This window comes from Hyperolius riggenbachi, chromosome 2 (assembly GCF_040937935.1).
Source record: "Hyperolius riggenbachi isolate aHypRig1 chromosome 2, aHypRig1.pri, whole genome shotgun sequence".
In the NCBI taxonomy this organism is placed as follows: Eukaryota; Metazoa; Chordata; class Amphibia; order Anura; family Hyperoliidae; genus Hyperolius; species Hyperolius riggenbachi.
The window spans coordinates 274,483,671-274,499,796 of record NC_090647.1 but is presented as its reverse complement, the minus strand read 5'-3'; the positions used below and the strand labels follow the sequence as shown (position 1 = coordinate 274,499,796).

Genomic DNA, 16,126 nt, shown 5'->3' with positions numbered 1-16,126 from the left:
AAACCACTTTCTTGAGCTCTCAGCTGCTGTGCTTGTGATAAATCGTTATGCTTATGGTAGAAAATGCAGGTGAAGAGAATACAAGAAACCTGGGATTTCGGAACCCTGATAAGAGCATGCAATTGTAATTCAGGGGCACATTTTATATTTCAAATATACTTTATATTCCTTATGCAATGGAGTAGAAAGCTGTCCATGTACTCTGAAGGAGAACTCTGTCATTTCATTGATGGCATGTTCAGTAAGAATATTTGTAGCTGTGTACTTATAAAAATAAATTGGCATCCTTCAAAGTTTAGCACCAACAGAATGTTGATGCTCTAACAAACTTGCCTGATTTACCTGTTTGTCTTTCCAGTTATCTCCTTTCAATGTATTAGCATTACAACTTAATATACACCTGAACTAAGAGGCATATGGAGGCCGACATATTTATTTCATTTTAAACAACACCAGCAGGGGCATAACTAGAAATCACTGGGCCCCCTGCGAAAATTTGGATGCCCCCCCCCCCCCCCCCATAGGTACCAAATAATTGTAAATGGGGCAGCGTTTCACTATAAAATAATTGTAATGGGGCAGCGTTTCACCAAACAATAATCGTAATGCACCAGAAATTAATCGTAAAGTGGGCAGCAATTCACCATAAAATAATCGTAAAGTGGGCAGCATTTCACCATAAACTAATCGTAAAGTGGGCAACATTTCACCATAAAATAATCGTAAAGTGGGCAGCATTTCACCATAAAATAATCGTAAAGTGGGCAGCATTTCACCATAAAATAATCGTAAAGTGGGCAGCAATTCACCATAAAATAATCGTAAAGTGGGCAACATTTCACCATAAAATAATCGTAAAGTGGGCAACATTTCACCATAAACTAATCGTAAAGTGGGCAGCATTTCACCATAAACTAATCGTAAAGTGGGCAACATTTCACCATAAACTAATCGTAAAGTGGGCAGCATTTCACCATAAACTAATCGTAAAGTGGGCAGCATTTCACCATAAACTAATCGTAAAGTGGGCAGCATTTCACCATAAACTAATCGTAAAGTGGGCAGCATTTCACCATAAACTAATCGTAAAGTGGGCAGCATTTCACCATAAACTAATCGCAAAGTGGGCAGCATTTCACCATAAAATAATCGTAAAGTGGGCAGCATTTTACCATAAAATAATCGTAAAGTGGGCAGCATTTTACCATAAAATAATCGTAAAGTGGGCAGCATTTCACCATAAAATAATCGTAAAGTGGGCAGCAATTCACCATAAAATAATCGTAAAGTGGGCAACATTTCACCATAAAATAATCGTAAAGTGGGCAACATTTCACCATAAACTAATCGTAAAGTGGGCAGCATTTCACCATAAACTAATCGTAAAGTGGGCAGCATTTCACCATAAACTAATCGTAAAGTGGGCAGCATTTCACCATAAACTAATCGTAAAGTGGGCAGCATTTCACCATAAACTAATCGTAAAGTGGGCAGCATTTCACCATAAACTAATTGTAAAGTGGGCAGCAATTCACCATAAAATAATCGTAAAGTGGGCAGCATTTCACCATAAAATAATCGCAAAGTGGGCAGCATTTCACCATAAAATAATCGTAAAGTGGGCAGCATTTTACCATAAAATAATCGTAAAGTGGGCAGCATTTCACCAGAAAATCGCAATGTGGGCAGCGTTCACCAGAAAATCGTACAGTGGGCAGCGTTCACCAGAAAATCATACAGTGGGCAGCAGGCACCAGAAAATCATACAGTGAGCAGCAGTCACCAGAAAATAGCAATGTGGGCAGCGTTCACCAGAAAATCGTACAGTGGGCAGCAGTCACCAGAAAATCGCACAGTGGGCAGCAGTCACCAGAAAATCGCACAGTGGGCAGCAGTCACCAGAAAATCGCACAGTGGGCAGCAGTCACCAGAAAAATCGCAATGTGGGCAGCAGTCACCAGAAAAATCGCAATGTGGGCAGCAGTCACCAGAAAAATCGCAATGTGGGCAGCAGTCACCAGAAAATCGTACAGTGGGCAGCAGTCACCAGAAAAATCGCAATGTGGGCAGCGTTCACCAGAAAATCGCAATGTGAGCAGCAGGCACCAGAAAATAGTACAGTGGGCAGCGCCTGTAAAAATTCACTCACCTGGCAGAAGTCTCCTCTCCTGGCCTCAGATCCCCCGATGATCTTCCTGCACATCTCCCGCGCTGACTGGCAGAGTGCAGGGCTACGGCAAGATGGCTCCCGAAGCCATGTACTGGAGACATAAATAGTCTCCAGAGCAGGGCTTTGGCAGCCATCTTGCCGTAGCCCTGCTCTGCCTCCCGGGAGACAGACTGCAGCTGCGGGGAATGAACTGGCCCGGTGTCTATTAGACGCTGCGGTCAGTTCCACACCTGGCTGGGGAGCCTAGAATCGGGCGGGCATCAGCGCTCCCCCCCCCCCCCCCCCGCACATGGCTGGCGGGCCCCCCTGCGGCTGGGGGGTCGCATCCCCGGTAGTTACGCCGGTGAACACCAGTTGCCTGGCAGTTCTGCTGATCTCTTTGGCTGCAGTAGTATGAATAACACACCTGAAACAAGCATGCAGCTAACCCAGTCAGGCTTGTTCAGGGCTCTGTGGATGAGGGTGGGAGCACACTTAGCAGAATTACATTAGTTTTTCAGTTCACTTCTGAAAAACGCATGCAATTCTGCAAGGTGTGCCTCCAGCCTAAAAGTATTTGAGACATAGGCTCAGCAGGACAGCCAGGCAATCTGAAATGTTTAAAAGGAAGTAAATATGTCAACCTGTCCTTATTCCTTTCGGTTCAGGTGTGCAATAAAAGACAATGGTATTATTTGTAAATAAACTATATTGGTTGTTCTCTGCCTGGCAAAATCTAGTAATAATTAGTAATGCTACAAGATTTAAAAACACACTGAAAGTCCATTACGCTCACTCCATCAGAGACAGTGCTTGTAATAGCAGAAAGTTTTCATCAGCATTTAAAAGCATATTATACAGGCAAATTGTGTAAATATTTTTTTTTTCCTGCAAACACTCAGCAGCTTTAAAAAGCCAAGTCCCAACTGTTAGTTTGGCTTCATCAGGGCCTACTACTTTTACTAAGAAATGCGAAGATCCCCATTGGGGATCTCTACTAGGGAACCGAGCCACTCCAGATCCCACCTGTCCCGCCATATCCTCTCCATACACCACATACGACAGTAGATCAGGTAGGAGCATTCGCGCCCCATCCCTCCATACTTTACTCCTTGAATTCTGAATATCCGCAGCCAAGACACACTTTCAAAAACGAACGCTCCAAATCCCAGTAGTAGACTGCTCCCTCCTCTCTTCCTCCCCCCCCCCCCCACTTCAATCACTCTACAAATTCCATTCAATCCACTCATCCAAGCGTTCACACCATCCATTTGTTCCGGGTCTGGCCTTTCAAGCCATTAACCTGAGATTATATCCTGCCAATCCATAGTTTGCATATTTCCTTCCTTATTTTAGGGGTAGGTTGTATCTTACCCTAACCTCCTTCTGCCATCTCACCTCCTGTTTTCTCCTCCAGAGTTGTTGACATTTTTTCTACCCATTCCCAAAGGGATGATACTCCCTGTGCTTTCCATAATTTTATAATAAGTCTTCTCGCAACCACTGTTCCAAGGATTATCAGTGACTCTCGCGACTGACCCAATTCCTGACTCCCGTCCTTCATACCAAACAACCCCCCCCCCCCGATATCAATGGCCAGACTCATATCAAATTTATCTCTAAGAAAGCTCTCCACCTCCCTCCAAAATCTTCTCACTTCCAAGGTATGGCATTGACTATTGCACTTACAACATAGATCCTTTACTGTTAGGCTACTACTTGCCATTCTTGCCGGAGTCTAGTACCATCTAGCTATTAGTTTATATTGAACGGAGTACGTGTGTCTGATGTAACCCATATTGAACGGAAAATCTTATCCCATAACTCCCCATCCAATTTTATGCCATCCTCTTTTTCCCACTTGGTCACATATGCGGGCAGTGCCCCACGTGAGATCTCATCCAGCAGATTGTAGGTCTTCGATAATGCATTTGTTGGTCTTAATGTTCTCAGAAACCACTGTTCGTATAGATTTATATTGTATCTTCTTTTTTTGTATACACTCTGCAGAAGTTAGATAATTGTACCTTGCTAAATGCAAATTGTGTAAATAAAATAGCTTAAACCCCTAATTGATCGTTAGTATTCACTTTGAAACTTAAATGTTTGGATTCAAACACCCATTGCGTAGCTCTGCTTGCCTCCAGCTGTGCACCTGTATCCCTGCAGACGTCAAACATCTACAGCCAAGCTAGTTTCTTGTCGGCAGATTGAGGTCTTACAATTGCTCACCACCTATTGAAGTCCATCTCCTCACATAAATACCTGGTTTCTACTGAAATACAGGGACTCTAGGAAATGTAACAAGACATCTTTTCTCTTAGCTTTGACCCACCCAGCTGCTGAACCCAAAGAGGAAAGGAGGTAAACTGTAGTGCAGCTAAAGAGCCCATTTGGCCCATAAATCAGGTGATGTGCCTGCTATCTCATTTAACACGATTAGTGTTAGATTATGCATGCTTACTTTTGCATTTAGTTGGATTTTTATTATTGCCAATTATTTCTAATACATAAGGTTTACCTCTGTGGTTTTGGGAAGGAGAGCGTTGCAGGAAAGTAGCAATTAAGTGATTGCAGTTTCTTTTCATACTTGTAGTATTAATTGGGGATTGTTTTTCACTTTAATTAGCAGGTAGCTCTGCAGGCAGAGTTGGGTTAAGGTCTTGTTCACAGTGGTGGTGAATGCAATATTAACAATGGTCTCTGGCCTTCTGCTGCCATCTGTAAACCTCAGGTTTTTTTTCCTCTAATTGTTAATGGAGCTGGCTACCAAACATTTTGTATTGCCTACTGAATGCCACATGTACAGGTATTTGTCTATCTCTTACATAGGCTGTTTAGTTAGCCCATAATAATACAGTTTTTCTTCTCTTTTGTTTACAGTTGGCTCCAACAGTTCTGGGGGCTCTTTCTGTTCTACCAGTGGCCGTGTACACATGGGATCTCCTTCTTGTATTCACATGGGTACATCTCCTCCGGGAGCAGATGCAGCGCCTGGCATGAAATACATGTCCTATGGTACATCCCCACCCAGCCTGGAAGACTTCATCACATTTGAGGCACCTGAACTACCCGAGGAAACGTTAATGGAGGTAACTATCTTTCTTTTTTTGCATTGAGTAGCAAAAAAGTGCTGATTGTGAAGAGTCAGGAAAACAGATAGTAAATGGTTGAAAAGCCTGTGTGTATTTGTGTAGCCAGGAACACAGGAATGAACGTGCAGCTGTGAATTATGTAGCAATAAATATAAAATGTTTTAATATTACTTGTTTAAGCTCTTATCTCTGTCCCAAGTGTATATTGGCGTCCGTTCTACCCACTTCAGTCTCTGCACATGAGATGCATTCAGTATGCAGATCCTGCAATGTCCCAAACAGGCAGTTTTTATTTACAGAGTTTCTCAATGTGAGCGAGTAAAGGTACACACACACTCACTCTCTCACTCTCACTTCAATAATGATCAGGTCATTTTGATCCCTAGGGCAAAAGCTCAGGTCCGGAGTATGGTAAAGACATCTCGCCTAATGTTGCTATGCAGAGGGGAGAACAGATGACAGTGCAGCCCATAACACAGCACCTTCCTTTGTGAAGGGTAAAGAGGTAAACCATTCCCTTAGTTTGGCATTATTCAGCAGAAGAGAAAAAGTTTGTGGACACTAAGTGGGTTGCTCAGCAAATAAATTGGTAATGTGCTGAGCAGCCCACTTGGTGCCTGAAAACTTTTTCCCTTCTGCTGAATAGGGTACAAAATCTGGAGGCACAGTGGGTCACCAATCCCCGAATAGTTGAAAAATGTGAAGTTCCGCTCGATGTTCCAAAAGTATCAAATTCTTTATTAATGCAGATCACACAGATAAAAAGTTCTGCTGAATAGGGTACAAAATCTGGAGGCACAGTGGGTCACCAATCACCCCAGGGATCTGCCAAGTCCAGCATCTAGTGCCGATTTCCTATTCCTTCTTTCTTCCTTAGTTTGGCAGATTGAGACATTGGCCTATGTTGAGAAGTAGTTCAATTTTATAAGTTGATTGCCCTTTATTCAGAACTGAAAGTACTGAGGCATTCAAGGTTTCATGCATGTAGCTGTAAACAAACATTCTCTCACCACATATCTGCTAATGCCATAGTGTGAGTGTCACTCTGGTTTCATTTCTGTAGTTCTCACTAATTTTCTATGCTAATAAACACAAAGGATAGTATGTGCCACTTCCATGGTTTTTGCTTTTTTTGGATGCATGCGTTAATGTACCCAAAGCAGATTAAAATCTAAAAAAGTTACCCACCCACATCCTCCTGAAGACCACCCTTGCCGTGCACGGGCCACCAGAATCGGGTAAGAGCTTGTTGGCTATGTTCTTGTGGCCGCGCTCCCTGCTGTGTACGAGCACAGCCATACTGTGCCTGAGCAAGTATGACAACGCTTGCACAGTAAGCCGAAGCCACTCAAACACAAGTGGCTCCGTGCTACTGGGCAGGCACAGCTGTTTTGGTGCAGTATGCCAGAGCTCTTGAAGAAAGAGGACTGCGGCCAAAATCTTCCCGAGGGTGCTGCGCAGCGGCAGTTTTCTCCAGAAGGACATAGGTTAGTAGCTTTTTATTTTAATCCATCTTGGGTACTCTTTAAAGCTCAACTTCAAATGAATAATGTATCTTGGTTGTGAGTAGTAAGTTTCACATGGAGGTCAATGAGTGTTCCAGGGACAGAAAATAAGGAAAGTGCCCCCACCAGAAGCAAAAAGTCCAAAGGGTTTCCTAACTCATCATTATTCAAAATTGAAATAAAATTGCCTGAAGCAGTTTTAAACTCTGTTTTTAAAGATTGTGTATTTGTTGAGCAAGAAATTATGTATAAAGTGACCTGAACAGCACTTAATAATAATGTGTTCCTCCCATGCACCCTGCAGCAGGAGCACACAGAAACTCTTCGGCACCTCAATCTGATGCTTATGTTTACCGAGTGTGTGTTGGAGCTAACGGCAGCCCGCAGCGGCACTTCCTCCGATCTGTGCACCTCTGCTGTGTCCCTTTATCAAATTCAGGAGAGTGTGGTGGTAGACCAGATAAGTCAGCTGAGCAAGGAATGGGGGTAAGTGCATTTAATAAGGCTAATCACATTTTTATACTGGGAATGTTTGCATGCTGGTAGTCTGACTAGAAGGACATTGCCGCTTGCCAAGTGCTGTATTCTGAGCTTGAGAAATTTTGTTAGGAAGAATAAGTAATCTCAGTAGGATTGCTTTGAGCTTCAGCATCTAGAACTCCATATTCTGTAAGGCCACTAGTTAACCTAGCTGCTGCTGTTGTTTCTCACAGGCAAGTGGAACAGCTGGTGCTGTACATGAAAGCAGCTCAGTTACTGGCATCTTCCCTGCAACTTGCCAAATCACAAATCAAATCTGGGAAGCTGACTCCTTCGAGTGCTGTAAAACAGGGTAAGCTCTTGTACAATCACATTTTGCAGTAATGTTAGTCATACCATTCTCAGAATAGCACTGCAAGTGTTTCTCATCCTTCCACTCTATTTTGCAGTGGTGAAGAGCATGAATGAGCGCTATAAATTCTGCATCAGTATGTGCAGGAAGCTCACTGAGACGCTCAACCGCTTCTTCTCAGACAAGCAGCGATTTGTGGATGAGATTAACAGTGTCACAGCAGAGAAACTGATTTACAGTTGTGCTGTGGATATGGTAAGTAGGCTGAGGTTACATATCCTCATTACTCAGCACCATTGTCACATTGCAATTAAAATTGTGAAATTTAATTAGACCAAATTTATTTTGCATGTCTTGTCTTTTATGCCTAGTACACACCATGCAATTTCCCATCAGATAGACGAGTTGAATAAATAATTTACGACAAGTCCGATCTGATTTCCCATCAGTTTCTGATCAATTCTGTATAGACGTGATAGGAAAATCGATTGGAAATCAGGTCAGACCTGTTGGAAATTATCTATTCGACCCATCTATCTGATGGGAAATTGTATGGTGTGTACCAGGCATTAGATTTAAAATTATCCACAATTCTTAATGTAAGCCTGCAACAGGGAACAGGTTCTATTTTACTTACCTGGGGCTTCTTCCAGCCCATCGTAGCCTCCCGATCTGCTCCGTTGTGCTGCTGTGCCCCTCCGGGAGCTCACCAACTGGATCAGTCATGTCTTACTGCACATGCACGGCTACGGGGGCCTAGAAGCTCCAGCTAACTAAAATACCACCCCCATCTCAGGTTTACTCTTACAAAGTGAGGACCAATTACAAATTCTCTCACTATATTAGGGATATACGTGAAGTATCATAGGATTAGGTACTGAATACAAATAGCATCTGTAATTTATACCTTTTATTTTTTGTTTTATTACTTTGGGACGTTGCAAGAAAAAAGAAATAGAAAGGTTCTGAAAGTGTTGGTTTAAACGATACCTACCTGGATTGGTATTACCCCCTTTCAACAAAATGGCTATCGTGGTTCATGAAACACTTCTGCAAAATTAAACATTAAAGCAAATTTGCAGTGAAAAAGAAGTCAGATACCTATGGAGATGGAAGGCATTGTATCCTAAAGAGCCTTCCCATTCCTCCCTCGGTGCCGTTGTTCCAGCGCTGTCACCCCTGTTGGAATGTGCTGCCTCTGGAAGCCCTCTTAAAGTGTACCAGAGCTTAAAAATTAAAAATATTTTATACATACCTGGGGCTTCCTCCAGCCCCATCCGCTCTGATCGCTCCCACGCCGCCTTCCTCCGCTGCATGCAGCTTTGGGAATCGGGTCCCCGCACTTCCGTCAGTCAGAGCCAGTCTAACGTAAGAGAAGTGCGATGTTTGCGTATCTCTCCAGCAGCCGCTGGAGAGATGCGTAGATGGTGCACTTCTCCTGCGCAGCTGGCTGCGACTGACACGTCAGTGACGGGACCTGGTTCCCGGAGCTGCAGGAAGTGGAGGACGGCGGCGTGGGAGCGATCGGAGCAGATGGGGCTGGAGGAAGCCCCAGGTATGTATAAAATCTTTTTAATTTTTAAGCTCTGAGTCCCTTTCAGACATTGAGCACTACAGAAGACGGATGGATCTGTACTGCGCATGCACGAGTGCTTCCGAGGCTTAACCCAGGTATATTTTACCAGTATGTTGAATAGCGCTAACAGAGACATCGGCACTGGAACGAGGGGACCGATGGAGGAATGGAAAGGCTCTTTAGAATCCATAGCCTTCCATCTCCATAGGTATCCAACTTTTTTTTTGCACTCCAGTTTTACTTTAAGCCGAGCAGTCTGCTGTAATATCAATGTCTTGAGGAAGAAGAGGTTAGAAACCAAGAATAAGTACCAGTAAGTTATACCTCCTCAGCATACTTGTGCACTTAGAAGGCATTCTCTTCTAATCAGTGGCGTGGCTACAGACCTCAGGGCCCCGATGCAAAATTTGGACATGGGCCCCCCTGCCATACTTCCTCTGCCAGCGCCCTATGTATTCTTTCAAGTCATGTGGAAGCAGACGGCAATATAGCTGTCACCTGCAGGCCAATATAGCTGCCCTCTAAAAACAGGCGAAAACAGGTGTGTGTATCATGTGACACCGGTAGCACTGGGTCTGAGGGAGGGATGGGAGGGTAAGGAATATTGAGGGGGTAGTGAGAAGAGAGAGAGGGATTATTAGGGGTCTGGGAAAGGGAGGGTGGGGAATATTGTGGTGGGAGTGAGGAGAGTGGGGCTATTAGGGGGGTGAGTGAGGAGAGAAAATAGTTATTAGGGGTCTGGGAAAGGAAAGGTGAGGAATATTGAGGGGGGAGTGAGAGAGAGGGGGACTATTAGGGGTCTGGGAAAGGGAGGGTGAGGAATATTGAGGTGGGAGTGAGGAGAGAAAAGAGTTATTAGGGGTCTGGGAAATAAGGGTAAGGAATATTGAGGGGGTAGTGAGATGAGAGAGAGGGATTATTAGGGGTCTAGGAAATGGAGGGTGGGGAATATTGAGTGTGGGCTCTAGATACAGCAATGGCTGATAGGCAGTGACAGGGAAATAGAGGGAGACAGCACGCACCTTTCAAACCTCCCGCTCTATTTGTCAGGGGGAAGGGAGCTCCTGGCACATCCCCATCCTCTCCCATGCTTGTCCTGTTCTTGCCGTGCCAGCCAATGGGATTTGCAGGGGCAGAGCTCGGGGGAGAGAATCAAGGAACTCACAGGAACGATCCTTTGAGGGGCGGAGCTACCTGCGATTTAGAGGCGGAGCTACGAGGCTGTCACGCAGGGCCTGGGAACAGAGGAGAATGTGGAGAGCAGGGGCCGGTACGGGCCCTAGTAGATCATGGGCCCGGTCGCCAGTGCGACTGCTGCAACCACTGCTCCTAAGCCAATGCTTCTAATATTTAGATGATCAACAATCATTTTATATGGGCCATGTAAAGTAAAATTCTTTACAGCTCTCTGCAACATTTCTTCAGCTTCCATGATTTTGTTAATCAGGGGTGTAAAAATAGCCCCCGGAGTGTCCGGTGGGGTGGATTGTTACCAATGCGGCTTTTGATTGGCTGGCTGCACAGCACTTTCAAACTGATCCGGAAGTGAAGAATAGTCCTGTATCGCTGCCGCTTTGTTTTGAGTTGAGATAAGGCACCTCTAGAAATGCATTTTTGCTACTTGGTCTGTACTGGGAAGCCATATGAGCAAGAATGTGGTGCAGGCAGAAAAGAGAGGATACGCCAACTGCAATTTCAGGGCACAGATCCAGGATATAATGAACGGTTATTCGATTTCAGCTTTTTTCCACTGTGTTCTATCTCTGTGACAAGATTTACATTGTAAACCTGAATTCCAGGTAAAGTTTTTTTTTTTTTTCCTTTGCAGTATAGGTCTTACCTGCACCTTTCTGTGCTGCTGTGTCATTTTTTGAAATGCCTCCCGACACTGTAATTCACTAAAAGTATTTTTAGAAAACTTTCAGCAACAGACCTCACTTCTTTTTTTTCCTGAATAACCAATTACATGATGTGCACACCCAGTGATCTGGCAGTCTGGGCCTCATTTATACCCAAGTGCAATCAGTATCCTGATATCTATAATTGTAGTATGGGGGCGCCCACCACTGTTTTGCTATCTGACAACATCCCTCTCTTGATTGAAAGGGCAAACTTGAACATAAAAGGCAGGCAATAGAGCAGAACCTGTCATATGGGCCTCTGATGTTTGTACAACAAGCTAAAGAGGATATTTAAAAATAAATCTCCTAGGTGCTGATTATTTATAGAATGATAATTTTATACAGCTTTTAATGTTGTCTATTGAAGAATCTTTGTGTTTTCCCTGAACTAGGTAAAATCAGCAGCTCTAGATGAGATGTTTCAGCACACAGATGACATTGCTTATCGTTATCACAAAGCATCTCTGCTATTGGAAGGATTGACCAAGATTCTCCAGAGCCCGGCAGACATTGAAAATGTCCATAAATGTAAGTATTAGGAAAAGTGAACATGTAGGTTATCTTTGACATGAATATTTTGATTGGTCAGTGCAGAAACATTTCCTGAGTGTGCCTAACTAAAGTAATAAAAAAAAAGGGTGGATGAGAAGAAACACCTGACGTGCATAGAGGGGTGAGGTTTCAGTAGTGTTGAAGACCTTAGTGGGCCTGGTAATAAAAGGGATTATTGCTGGAAGTGTTTCAGCTCTGGTTTACGCGATAACATTATGTACAGTGGCTGTATACTGCAAGACACAAACTGTGGTGCAAATAAATCCTGGGTTGGTTTTGTAAAGACAGAGAATCGGCTCAACTTTCAAGATTTACTTTTTATCCTCGATGGTACTTTCCATATTTAACTCACTTTGGGTAACTGTGTAATTTTAATGGCGATTGGGGTTTATTTATGTTTTCCTTTCTTTCCAGATAAAGCCAGTGTAGAAAGTAGGCTGTCTACACTCTACTATGGAGCAGTGGCGGTCTATGAATAGTGACAGAATCCACTGGACCACACAGAACCTAAAGGAGGGACCACTGGAGCTTAGTTCTTTGTACCTGTTGCTAGGATTTCTTACTAGAAGAAACCAAAACCCACTTTTGAGACTTTTAGTGGAAAAGAATACCCATCCCAGGAGAGAGCTTTTTAGCATGGAGGAAGGCTGCCTTATTTTACAGACACTCCTTGCAAAACATGCCTTTCAACATACATGTGAGGTTGAAGGAAATGTCTGCAGATTTTAACCTTCTACATATGTATCCAATGTGTATATATTGAAAACGGACAGTGGTTGCTTCAGGAAATATGGAGGAGGTGTCTGAGACAGTAGCTAAGCCTTTAGAAAATGAAGACTCAGGTAAACAGTGACGGGATTCAGTGTTTCCTGCTAGGGACAAGGTCTGGACGTAGAGTTTCTTCAGTCCATCCATTCTTTACAAAGAGAACATGAGCAGAGCACTTTATACTCAGTAGGAACAGTGGAAACTAAATCCAGCCACGCGGAGTCAACTCATTTTACTATCCATTTTGATGTGACTACTTGACGTTCTACTTTTAAACCAATTTATTTTGCACTAATTTCTTAGAACTGTAAATTATTATCTTGTATGGAACTCTTTATCAATATTAAAAGGCACAATGGATTTACTGAGAAAATTATCATGACATTGTATGTATAAAAAAGTTGGAATTGAATATGTAGCTTCCTAAAGACTTAAACTGTACAAAACAATTTATTTGTGACCCTTTTGTATCTCTTTGTCTAATACTTGATTATTAATATGTTTGTTTTTCTTTGTTAGTATTTGCTTTATATACAGGTATTGCGTGTTGCATTTATTGGTTGTGCATGTGATAATGTGCTTATTTACATTTGTTCTGTTTATTGGGTATTATCATTGCAGATATATTTCATGGACAGTGTTAGAGAAGGAAAACTTAAGCTGTAACACAGGATGTTGTATGTGAGTCTACTACTGTATTACCCATGTAAACAGTAGCTTGTGTAGGACAGTTTAATCCCAGTGTCAGTAGTGTGGGTTGCAGAGAGGATAAGATGCTGTTCACATAGCTCAGCAGTAGGTGGCATAGTATAATTAGCTTTTCGGTTGTCATGTGCCCTGTACAAATAGACATTGTGCTTTCTACACAAGGCCAGTACTTGGTAAGGAACATCAATTTAGATAACTGGTGCCACTCACTTGGTTTGACTATTGCGATTTTCAGTAACGTGAATCTTCCAATACAGTTTTGAAATGGCCTTTATTACTTTTAATACTGAACGAACTGCCGCCAAAAGCGCTCATGCTAACAGGTTAACCCAACATTATTTGTATGTTAATTTACTGATATTTGACTTTTTTAAGGCTTTAACTCCGTCATACCATTTTAATGTTAAAGGCATTTCAGGTATCTTTCGCATTATCTTCTGCTTTTTTTTTTAAATTTAGGATTTTATTTCAAGTTTGGCAAGCCCTATTTCATATCAGCCATTACACTGATATATTTTTCCTTATAGCTACATGCATTGAGCCCATATTATTTGATTTTATGAGGCTTTAATGAAACCTCCCAATTTGGTCTGTACTTATAAATTAAAATATAAAGGGATGTTTCTGTAGGAAAAGTCAATGACAGAGCTCATTAGATTTTTATGATAAATTCTTTCATTTTCACTGAAAAGGAGACCAGTGGTGTATAGATGTATAAAAACCTTGCATCTTTTAATGGTACTTTTATTACTGTCAAATCTTTTTCATTTTCCCTGAATATGGTGTTGCGCCATTGTTAACCTTGAAAAATGTATAGCTAGAAAATGCTTGCTTACACTGTTTTCTTTTACTTGTCTGTGTTCCTGAAGCAATTGTTGAAAGTCCACATTTCTCTGTGGTAATTTCCCACTGTTTCATGTCTACACTGATGGTCCAGAATTCTCTGGATTTTGCTGCTTTGGCAAAGGTTATCGAAACTTACTGGTGCTTTAGTCCAAAGGACAGGGTTTAGTTATCACTTGCGAAAGCCAAAATCCTTATTGTACATCACTCAGGGCTAAATTGCATTTTTTTCACCAAAAGTGCAGAGCCGTTTTCAGGTGAAGGTATAATGGCAGAAATCTAGGAGCTGCTTTTCTGACTTTATTTTAGAAATGTTTAGCCCTTAGACTGGCCGTCCTGTTCATTTTGTAGCTTCAGTATTTAGTGCAGGCCTTCTCAACCAGGGTTCCCTGGAACCCCAGGGTTCCTTGAGTACTCTGCAGGGGTTCCTTGGAATTTTCCCCCATCGTGGGGGAAGTATGTAAAGCACACTATAATAGGTGGTACTGTAACAAGAAGCACTAAATTGTGAGGTCAGGAGACAGTATAGTGAGTGGCAGTGTAATGGGGGTAGTGAAATAAACAGCCACACATACTTTTAAAGACCATGCGTCCTCCAAAATAAATGCAGGAGTTCCTCGAGATCAAAACATTGTTTGCAGGGGTTCCTTGAGATCAAAAACTTATTTGCAGGGTTCCTCCAGGGTAGAAAGGTTGAGAAAGGCTGATTTAGTGGGTCATTGACTTGGAACAACCATGTAGCTAGTGAAGTCTGAAATTATGCACCTGCACACTTGTTCCATATAAGTGGCTGTAAGGGCCCATTCACACTAGAAGCGCTTTTCTGAGCGTTTTGCAATTGATTAGCAGTTTTTAAAAACTCTCCCATTGAGGGCCCGTTTCCACTAGAGCGAATCTGCATGCATTTTCTGCATGCAGATTCGCATAACCAATATAAATCAATGGACCTGTTTCCACTTGTCAGAAATTCTGTGCGGTGGACTGTGCAGAAAAAATCGGCACAGCAGAGCCATCAGAATTCGCCCACCGCAAGGCTAGTGTGCGATTCGCCTGTAATGTATTAGGAAATTTGCATGCGTTTTTGTTTTGCGAATGTTCATACGTATGTTTTTGCTTAAAACCAATGTAAAAGCACACGGAATCGCTCCGCACAACTGGAAACGCGCCCTCACTTTCATTAAAACTGCAGGAAAAATCGGCACGATTTTGCAATCGCGTACGCAAATATCGTTGCGATTTTTTTTCCCCACAATTTTAATGAAAGTGAATGGGAGCGATTTTAAAAAAAGCTATACATTCGCAAAACACTCCGAAAAGCGCTTCTAGTGTGAATGGGCCCTAACTAAATAGTTTGGTCATAAGATGCCTACGACAACCAGAGAGCTGGCAAAGAATAACTCCATAAACTATAGGTGGGCTGAAACCAAGTACAAGGCAATGTGTTTCAGATATCTGCGCAGTAGGGAGCACCGGAGCAGTCATTCAATATGTGGTGGAAATTGGCAGCATTGGCACTCTTCCGTACATCGCAGATCATAGTTAACTGTATGCCATTATGCAGCCACATTCTGCACAGTTGTTTGTTTTAGGAAATCCAGATGCCTAAAAACATAAAGTGCATGTGCCTTGTGACCCACAAGTACAGAGGATCTCCACTATTGGCAGTTTTTATAGTCCATGTATGTCCTGGTGGCTTTATTGGGGAAAATATGGTGTATTATGCTTGCAACCCACCAGTCATCCTTTAGCATTTTATGGAATTCTCATTTTAATGTACAATTTTCTTTAAAAATACCTCCTAGCAATCTCGCCTACTTGCTTTTCTGGCTCAATAACTTGTGAGTTGAGAATCCATAATATGAACTTTATAGCCAGATAACTGGCTATTTCTTAAATATCAGCAAAAGCAGCACTTACATTGCTATTATAACATTCACTGGAAAAAATAAGAGAAAGCACAGAGAAGGTATCTGGGAATGTATTGGTCGCACACCAGCACACACTTCCACCTATCCCATTTAGTGGTGATGGGTGGAGCTTGTAATATTTTTTTACACCGCTTTATAAAATTGCTGCTTTACTCCAAAACAGGACATCAGTGCATCCCAGCAGGTCAGCATCTTAGTGACGCCACTGGTAGTTGAAATGTTGACACATCTTCCGCCCATTTTATAATCTAGCTTCCAAGCATGAACAC

The 16,126-nt window shown here is 42.5% G+C and overlaps 1 protein-coding gene across 2 annotated transcripts in view; it reads left to right on the top strand.

The window, feature by feature from the left end:
* ULK2 (unc-51 like autophagy activating kinase 2) overlaps window positions 1–15,561 on the top strand; it is a 158,995-nt gene extending 143,434 nt beyond the window's left edge. For both annotated transcript variants that reach the window (XM_068268721.1, XM_068268720.1), the window contains 6 exons: window positions 5,033–5,241; window positions 7,054–7,235; window positions 7,463–7,581; window positions 7,679–7,836; window positions 11,451–11,586; window positions 12,025–15,561. In XM_068268721.1, coding sequence (XP_068124822.1) covers window positions 5,033–5,241; window positions 7,054–7,235; window positions 7,463–7,581; window positions 7,679–7,836; window positions 11,451–11,586; window positions 12,025–12,089 — 869 coding nt within the window. In that variant the 3' untranslated portion in view covers window positions 12,090–15,561. The remainder of the gene's footprint in view (window positions 1–5,032; window positions 5,242–7,053; window positions 7,236–7,462; window positions 7,582–7,678; window positions 7,837–11,450; window positions 11,587–12,024) is intronic.
* The last annotated feature ends 565 nt before the right edge of the window (window positions 15,562–16,126 follow it).